General features: G+C 33.9%; 1 protein-coding gene across 3 annotated transcripts in view; it reads left to right on the forward strand.

Moving 5' to 3' along the window:
- Nucleotides 1-9,576, forward strand: part of Purg (purine rich element binding protein G) — a 30,492-nt gene extending 20,916 nt beyond the window's left edge. The window contains exons 3-5 of one of the 3 annotated variants that reach the window (XR_016539025.1): nucleotides 114-177; nucleotides 8,351-8,422; nucleotides 8,688-8,770. Coding sequence is in view for 2 of the 3 variants with exons in the window: in XM_090353949.1 (XP_090210075.1) it covers nucleotides 8,688-8,792 (105 nt within the window). In the remaining variant the exon portion in view is untranslated. Of the gene's footprint in view, nucleotides 1-113; nucleotides 178-8,350; nucleotides 8,423-8,687 lie in introns of all 3 variants that reach the window. The other 2 variants (XM_090353950.1, XM_090353949.1) reach the window with 2 other exon arrangements.
- The last annotated feature ends 605 nt before the right edge of the window (nucleotides 9,577-10,181 follow it).

The following is a 10,181-nucleotide window of genomic DNA, read 5'->3' on the forward strand; positions in this document are numbered from 1 at the left end:
TTTATTGTTTTCAGTTTATACAATTTTTGATATTAGCAGTAGCCATGATAGTAACATGGAATGGAGGGTTCATAACTTTCTTTTTTCTTTCTTCTTTTACTGATTAATTATAGGTCTACACTTTTGCGTTTTAGTCGATCTGAATTTTTAATGTGGAGTTAAAAGACACAATGCAAGGTAAGAAATAGCAATGTAAGGGAAATGAGACCATTTATTCAACAAGTACTAACAATGTTCTTTTCATAGGTCAGGCGGTGTACAAGGGTGTTGTATTTACTTTTGCATAGTTTTCCCTCTAATTTCAAGTGGAAATGATAATAGTGAAATTACATATTTAGGTGTCTGAGATATTTATATCTTTGACAGATTGTAATTAAATTTACAAAAAATGCATTAGGAAGCAGTTGTCTAGGTTTTGATTACAGGTTTAACTTTCAGATGAAAACTTAGCATCAGTTATGGATAAATCCTATTCAGTGTATTACTGCTTTCTTCTCAGAACCCACATAATTTTTCCCTTCTTTGTACAAGTGTCAGGTGGTGTAATGAAGTCATTTCTGTAGGACATGACTGAAGGTCAGTTCTTGAAAGCAGATGAACACAGGGTGTGTTCCATTTTATTGGCCCCTAATCAATGGCATTCAGAATGATTTTAAAGTGTGAAATTCAATCTATACACTTGATTACACAGGAAACAGCAGAAGGGGTTCCATGAACCCTTTCCTGGTCAGCATGAGTCCCCCACACACTCACACAGCATCGCAACTTCCAAAAGCAGCCACTGCTCTGATTTCTGTCACTATGGATTAGTTTCATGTATTCTGAGATTTCGTTTAACATGTATTTTTTTATTTGATTTCTTTTTTTATTTAAGAGTAGATAGTTTTCTTCTATTGCTGATGATACTTTTAAATAGAAAAGAAAGAATTTAATTGAGACTCTGAACTGGCACATAACTACTATTGAAATCATAACAGCAAACCTATAGCAAGAATGCTTGAATAAAAAATATTCTGAATTGTTGTGATTAAATGACAGTCCTCCTAAAACTCACACAGCTCTACAACCTTAATTAGTATTATAGGGCTTAGCAGGCACTCTTTCGGGAAATACTTTTCTACTAATAATGAGCACTGGATGACGGAAGGTAACAATTTCATGTAAAGAGATGCATCTGTTATCAGAGCATTCTGGGCAGGATACTTGGATTGTTCATCTGAACACTGGTGCCTCAGCAGTTGTTATGTACTCTTAAAATGATGCATTTTTGTTAGGAGCTAAATTTGACCCATAATTCTGTACAAAGATTTCAGAGACACGCATATACAATAAGAACAGCATTCACGTTACATTTGTGAATTTGCCTAAATGTTTGTCATTTTATGCAGTGATTCCTGTGGAACTGCAGTCAGTTTAGGCACCAATTGTACTGCTACTCGTGAGCGCTCGTAGTACTATCTTCGGTATTTCAGTAGATTGAAGGGTAAAGTTTTTTATTTCTTGCTCTTCTTTTTTCAAGAGAATTCTATTTATGCCCATAAGGTGGCTAACCTTGATGTAACTAAAGGACTGGCCTTTGGCTAGTCAACCCACATCATCAACCACTTCATCTTCAAGACTGTGTAGAAACACAAAGGGATTCCAGTACATTTTCACACGCCAGCAACATACACAATAGCCCCTTTGTTGACTTTATGGAAAGTTAATGTATCATCTTTAATGTTTGGAAAAGGTACGCAAATCAGTTATTTAGCCAGAAATGTGAAGAGAATATTAGAGAGATTAACAAAGTTTCTTTTTCTCATTTTCTAAATCTCTTGCCCACTTGTATCATTGGTTCTTAGACCTTTTTGCCTATCACTAATAGCCCCTATTTTCCTTCTCCCCTTATATTTTTCCCCTTCTGGTTCCTAAATTATTTTACTGTGTTCATATTTCATTCTTTTAATTCCCAAAATAGTAAAATGAAACTTCTTTTTAGCATGACCTAGTTTAGTGTAAAATTTGGCCTATTCCTCATAAAAAGGTAGTTAGGTTTGAATTACCAAGAGAACCTCATTAGTCATTTAACCCATAAGGAGAGCCTACAGCACTGCATACTAAGCCTCAAGGATGTATGCGCTCAAATCTCAAGATTGATAACTTCATTTGAGCAGTATAAACAAACGTCCATCATTTCTGTTATTTAGTTCTAGTTAGCTGCCAATACTGTTTATTTCCAGTCAGAAAAAATGAAAATATAACCCCCTATTCCCAATGATAACAGCTAGACATTAGGTAAAGAGATCTTAAGTTGTCGATGAAATAATTCATAAACCTCATTTCTCGGTGAAAACACTGCTTGCAAGTGTTTGAAAAGTTGTACCTTAGCTGAAGTTAAAACTGACAGCAACTCATCTTTCCTCCTCCAATCTACTTACAGTTCTGAGTAATGAAAAGTAGGTTTTTGAATGGGATAGAGACATACATAGCACATTGGTAGAGCACATGTGCTTAATATCCACAGGCCCTGAGCCCAACCCCAGCATCAAAATTCCTAATTTTTTAATCAGTTATGTTTCCTGTTTCTCAATATATTATGTTATCATTAACAGTATCATTTTTATTTCCAATATAGTATTTTTAGAAATACAAACTTAATAGCAAATTCATACAATTCACCTCTGATAATGTAAAACTGTAACTGGATTTTATAAAGAGTAATTTCTCCTTTCATTAAAATGGGAAATGGGATCTTGAATTGTTCTTCAGTGATGAAACAAAGCAGTTCTTTAGGTAGATATAAATGGAAACATATTAGTTTGGCTGATAGTGTAAAGCATGCATTTTATATTGATTTAGTTTAAGGCAGATAATTCAGATTTTAATCCTTTTCGTGGAACTGTTACCGAAGAAGTAACAGTGACTTAAAGAAAACATTTACTACTCAAAATTGGATAAAGGTTCCAAGACATTATCCTATCCTTTGTTCTTGAGAAGACAATAGCTTTGAAATACTGTGGGAAGATTTTGAATCATCCTATCTTATCACAAGAAGAACTCATTAACACCATAATTTAGAGCTAGAAAAGACTTAATAACTGGTCTCACTTCCTCAGCATTGCCCCAGTTCAATAAAATTCCTATTTCCTCAAGGGTCTTGGCTTTCCTGTTTTAATTACCAAATAAATGAGGAACCACTAGTCCTCAGATTCCAATTCCTGTCTTTTCATTCCCTTCATATGTTATCCAGATTCATGCTAATGATTACACCTGGGTAGAATATTTCCTTAATTCATTTTGCTGCGTGCACTTATGAAAAAATTGTTTACTGTACTCAGAAGCACAACTTTTAACTCCAGCACAGACAAAGGTTACACTGAATAATTCAGATTGTTGGGAGCAGTTTTAGTAACAGTCCACAGTGTGTGTACTTGGTAGTCTGGAGAATACATTTTAATAGGCTGTGCTTTGTTGGCTCATTTAATAATGAGCATTAACCACCAGGCATGGTGACACACCTGTAATCTCAGCACTTGGGAGGCAGAAGCAGAAAGGGTTTCAAATTTGAGGTTATTCTAGCCTTTAAAAAAAAAAAAAGCTGGGTACTGGCGGCTTACACCTGTCTTCCTAGCTACTTGGGAGGCTGAGATTTGAGGACTACAGGTTCAAAGCCAGCCTGGGCACAAAAGTCTGTGAGACTCTACCTCCAATTAACTACCCAAAAACTGAAAGTGGAGGCTGTGGCTCAAAGTGGTAGAACACTAGCTTGAGCAAAAGAGTTCCCAGGCTCTGAGTTCAAGCCCCACGACTGACAAAAAAAAAAAAAAGCCAGCCTAAGCTACAAATTGAGACCCAATCTCAGGACAACAAAGCTGGGGATGTGGCTTAGTGGTGAAGTGTGTGCCTCCTGTCCAAAGCCCCATGTTCAATCCCCCTCACTGCAAAATAGGAAGAAAAAAATAAGCAGTGCCTATTAGTTAAGACAAGGAGGAGGCCAGCATGACTTTGAGTGATGAGATGAAACTGGGTTGGGAATATTATGTTATAGTTATTTGTTTTTCTGTCGGTCCCATTTCCAACTCATTAGATTGGATATTTATTTTGCATAGTTCATGAGCTAAATGCTGTTAAGTCAGAATATCAGAGCAGACATCAAGAAGACCCAGTATTTGATCCCAAAGAACATACAATATGTTCAGGATAGAGCAATGCCAGAAAACTGCCTACAGAACAAAGAAACCACATAAAACTTTCACAGGCTCTATGCAGTTCCATCACTGCATAGGCAGCTTCCTAACTTTGCCTTCCTGTACTGAAACTATTGTGAGACTCCATGTAATTTTTGCAAGTGCTATGAAATAGCCAAGTAACAAGGAAGAGGGGATCAAATAACTATAGTAGAACTTGGTTCTTGGAGGTGTTTTTGGTATTTATGCCAACACAATAAGACAGCTAAAACAAAAGGTTAGTTTGGGGAAATACAATTCCTACCTTTTGCAGAGTCAAACATATCTGTGTACTAAGAGGAGGGAATGTGGAGTCTTAAACTCTTTGAGGAATTACACAAACTAAGTATAGTAGGAATGTCATGTACAAGATAGAAGTTTTATTAAGAATCTTTTGCATCTCAATGTTTATTTGAAGTATTTGAGAAATTTTAAATGTTGAGACTATAGAAGCCTATTATTAAGAAAGAATTTTGTTTCTATACTCAAAAACTATGAAGTTTCTATATATGCATATTTATGCAGCCTTCAATTAACCTCCAGTATATTGAGACTGCATTTTTTCCTATGCATGGTTTATCATAGCTGATTGTTTCTGATTTTACTTATGTTTTCAAAGTTTGTTATTTTTTTCTGATGATTAGCATATCCGTTTCAATCCATTCTCAAAAGATGATGAGTTTTTACAATTGGGCATTTCTTTCCAATGCTTTTACCAAGATATTCTTGTACCTGAGATTGAGATCTCCAGCTGTAGGAAAAGAGAGGATACTTCCTTAGCAGTCATTTAATGTTCTGTTAGTGTGTACTAGTCCTCATTTCAACAACAGAACTTTTGTGTATCAGCATTTTTTTACTAATTAAATGAGACACATGACCCAGAGTGCAGCCTGTGTCATAAAAGAACCCACATGACCTGCCATCAGCTGAGAATTCTGCTCTTACATTTTCACTTTCCCCTGAATAGTATAACTTCTTTGTCTTCATCTATGATGAGACACTTTCTAGTTCAATATCATTACACTCAGAAAAAAAATATTCAAAATTTAAATTTATGTGAATGCTACTAATTTTATTATTGCAGCTTTTACATGGTAAAGAGACTTCCATCTTTATCTTGTCCTGATTAACCAAATCAATAATGTAGAAAATGTCCAGTTGCTTACTTTTTTGTTTTATGCATTGATCTTTAGTCTCTATTATTTTTTTGTCTTAGTTATATTAACTCTATACATTTCCAGATGATGTCTCCATTTAGATTAAAGAGATAAAGCACGAAAATCTTTCACCAATGCATCAAACATTTTTGCCATACTTCTTACAAATGAGCAGTTAAGACTAGAACCCTCACATTGTCTTCAAAACTTGATTACTGGATAATATTGTCATTTCTGCAATTGGAGGGAATAAATATAATATGCAGTCCATTCCAAGAAACCTATGACTAAGCCAGTAGGTTTCTAAAGCATACGATTTCTGTGCATTGCATGGCTGAGTATTACTAAATTTGGCCTGAACAAGCTCTCCTAGTGCTTTTAGGTTTTATGGAATGTTTAGACTATACTTGTACTTGATTCTTGAACAAAACAGAGGCTCTTAACAGTTATTTTAAACACACACAAACAAACTAGATGCTGTTTTTAGGAAAGTATTTGTGCAGTTTGTGAAATTGTATTATACTAGTATGAAAAAGGTAAAAATGTATATGTATGTAGATTTTTCAAAGTAGAATCCTGTACATTTTAGAAAGATGTGGTAACTTGTAGCACTTTGATAAAGGAATGTGCAATTATCAAAGCTTATGACACTTTATTTTTTTCTTAAACCCTAGAATTACTCTTATTAGACTTTAGATTCAAAATCAAACTCCATCTCAAAACTAGCACTTTTTGCCTTCTGGTAATTCCCAACTTTCTAATTATGTAGAACATTTCATTTAAAGCATTTTTTCAGTGAGTTTTCCTATCCTTCTCTTCCATGACCTCAAAATCTTTAACCTTAAGGAGCATTTTAATCCAGTGGCAATCGGTAAGAATATTTTAGGCATCATGGGCCATTTAATCTTGTGCCTAATTATTAAGTCGTGTTTTTTTCCTCATTGAAAAAAGAAATGCTAAATCCCTGAAAACTAGATATTCAAGACATTTTATTTAGTTTGTATTGGCTGAGTGATGACTAGGTAGTTAGAATTCATCCTAAAATCTACCTGCCTAGACAACCAGGTACAGATATGATTAAAAGACACTCTGTATGATTATGGCTAATGAACTTCTATTAGATTACCAGTAATTTACTATGATACACCCCTGGGTAACAGAAGTAAAATGAACAGAAGTGCTTAACGCCACAGGTTGTCATCAATACAGATTACACATGAACTGTTGCAATACAAGCTATATTTATATGTGAAGAATTTCCATTGGTTTTGTTTCTGGCCTTTTTTTAATTTAAGACTTCTCAGTCAATTTAAATGTAAAACAACAGAAAATATGATTAAATGAATGAAATGACAGGCTGTCAGAAAATTCATTCTTCTGTGGACTTTTAAAGAACTATTTGCTGTTCTATATTATGATATAAAGCTAAGACTGACTGTTCACAAGCAAAACATGAGTCTTCCATACAAAATACAGCACTTAGAAATTACACATCTTTCTTTTTCTCCACAAGGTGAATAATAAGTTAACAATCAGAATGTATGCTAATGAAACTGCTAATTATTAACTATTACCATATGGATTGAAAGAGACATAATAGCTACAAAAACTAATAAATAATGTAACCCCATGTCCTATCAAATTTATGGTAATATAGAGTTTCTTATAAAGCCTTAAAATATTTTAGTGAAGAATTAGTAACCTGGAAAGAAGGCACTTTATTACCTTGGACTAGATTTTGTCTGTATAGAATGTCTAAAAATCCTTAATAAATTCCTCATCCTTTTATAAATTTATCCTATTTCTGTGTTTTTCTAAGACCACTTAGAATCTAATGTGATAAATCAAGTTAATTTAATAGAATATTATGTTATGTAACCAATGAACAATACAGAAATCAAATAGTTACAAAGTATATGTGACAGTGGCAAAAATAGGCTTGTAACTTGAAGTTAAAAACATCAACTGAAATTTGCATTAAACAGTTTTTAGAAAGTTTTTGTTTTTAATCTATTTTTCACTTTTAAACTATTTTTAACTTACTATCTTGTCTTACAATCAAAACTATTAAACTAGCATATCAATTCAGTTTTGTTTCAGTTGAGGGGTTTTTTGTTTATTTGTTCATCTTATGTAACTATCAAGCATTAAAAATCAGTTTTATTTCTTCTTTGGTCAAGTCACCCATGGCTAAGAAATGATCAAATTTAAATCATCCATAGAGATGGGTTTCCTTTTCAGGAAACTGGTGGTAGATTTATGTAAAGGATGTAGTTCAGCAGAAAAATTTTACAAAAGGATTCATTCATCTTAAGTTAAACTAAATGTCTTTCTGATGAAAATAAGGATGGGATAACTTTTATCCTGTTTTATTTGGGAGCAATATTCTTTGAGGAAAAATATTTTAATAAGACATTTTCCATTATGTTACTTATATTTAACTCTCTGAATAGCTTTTTTTCTCTCTCTAGTGTTGTTTTACCGAGTACAAATGTGGTTTTCAAAACAGTCATTATTACATGATATAGAAAAGAGTCGAGTTTATTGTCGATCCTTACCAATAAGAGACTAAAGAAAAAGTCCACATCAATTATTTTGATATGTCTTCTTTTTTAAATAAAATATATTAATCCAAAGGTGTGTCAATGTCAAGGCATGAACAATCTTAAATGTAGGCCTATTGAGTATTTTGTGATGCTGAGTAACAGACTTTTCTGAAATCTCTGTGATGCTAAATATTTTCCTTAGAAAGTTTTTGTTTACTGTTAGATTGTTGTTCTGAAAGATGTCAGTCCTAGTGGGATTTTTAAGACTTGGAAAACAAATGCATGTATTACAAGTATACAAATGATGAAATGTAAACTTACACATATAGTACTGATTCTATTTTCAAAACTGTTTCACTGTTAAATATAGACAACGTAAAATTGCTGAGTACTATAACTGACTACTTTTTCTTAAATGACCCTGTTATCACTATTCCAGAATTAGAAGTTGAGCAGATACATGATCTGTTCATGTGTCTGCATAGATGCTTCAAGGTATATTCTTCTCTTGGTGAGTAAAATTATATTTTCCTTGGCATTAGTGCATTGAGATCTGAATATACCTGTGTCTATCAATTCTTACCACACATTTTCTTATACAATAACTTCTCATATGCCAAAATTGGCTTAGGCACAACTAAAAATGGAGGGTTTGTTACATGCTTTCCAATAGGAAGATTTTCAATAATATTAGTTATGGATTTGTTCTGTGAAAATAGTGAAATTCTCTATAAGATTTCATATTTGCTAAATTTAAATTAATATTTTTTCTTTAGCTCACAAATTACTCTAAATCCAGAGAGACTATCAACTCTTTTCACTGTTATCAAATCAACCATAAGGAACAGCCCTATGATACTACAAAAACAGTTGAGGAATAAATCTCTTATGTTACACTCCAGCATAAAAGGATTCAATGAAAGAACTGAGCAGAAATTCATCACGAATACAAGGCTTCTATATGTGACATTCCTCCATGGAAGGGAAGACAAGTTTCAACACCATTGGCATCATTATCTAACTGATCTTGTATGGAAAACTTTCCATCACACTGCAACACTTCTCAACTCCTACTGGGTTTAAGTTTGCAAGGGTTGATTAATTCATCAAACCTTTCAGTTTTCAAGCCACCATTCGTCAGCATTGGGAAGACATATAAATTTGAAAATACTTTCTTACGAGACCATGTAACTATATTAGTTTGAATTTAAAATTTGAGGGGGAAGGGATCATTTTAACCCATTGCCTCTTACAAGGAACATTTTTTTAAGCTGTAACTGCTTTAGTGTTAACAGGGTACAAGGTGGTTTTTTTTTTTTGTCCTGTATTGTACTTTAAAAAAGCTTCTCATTGGTTGTAATTGTATTGTACTGTATGAAGAGTTATAAATTGCCTTGTATTGTTTATAATGGACCATACCATGTATTACTTCAGTTTTCATGTTCCAAGTTTTTCAGTGATGCATGTTAACAGTTAGGTCCTAAAATTCTGTGGTGCTAATTCTCCCATATCCAATGGTGCTTTTGTGGATGCTAACTGCACACATGCTGAACAAAGCTTGAAGTATAAAACTTTCCTCCCTTCTGTTTCTATGAAGTAAAATAAATAACTTGAATATGTCTCAAATTATCACTGACAATCTAATAAACTGGTTTATATGTGGAATTAGTTTGGATTGTTTTTTTGGTTTGGGTTTTTTTTTTTTTTTTGCCAGTCTGGGGCTTGAATTCAGAGCCTGAGCACTGTCCTTGGGCATTCCTCAAGGCTAGTACTTACCACTTGAGCCACAGAATCACTTCTGGCTTTTTCTGTGTATGTAGTACCAAGGAATCAAACCTGGGTCTATGCTAGGCAAGCATTCTGCAACTATGCCACACTCTTGGCCCCAGTTGGATTCTTATTTTGCAGAAATCAGTCCAGTTCTCCTGGGCTCCAAATGTTGATCTTACCGTGTTTTTATTTATTTTTAATTTATTTTTCTAGTCCTGGGGGCTTGAAGTCAGGGCCTGAGCACTGTCATTGGGCTGTCAAGGCTAGAGCTCTACCACTTGAGCCACAGCACCACTTCCAGCTTTTTCTATGTATTGGTACTGAGGAATCAAACCAAGGTCTTCATGCATGCTAGGCAAGCCCTCCACCACTTTGTCAAACTCCAGGCCCATGTTTTTCTTCTGTTATTTCACTTGGACTTCACAATTGTGATGACTTTAATCATTTTTAACCCAGTTTGTCTGACCTCTGAAGATCAGATGTACAAAAGTTAGCCCTAT

This window comes from Megascapheus bottae, chromosome 20, assembly GCF_031878675.1.
Source record: "Megascapheus bottae isolate mThoBot1 chromosome 20, mThoBot2.hap1, whole genome shotgun sequence".
In the NCBI taxonomy this organism is placed as follows: Eukaryota; Metazoa; Chordata; class Mammalia; order Rodentia; family Geomyidae; genus Megascapheus; species Megascapheus bottae.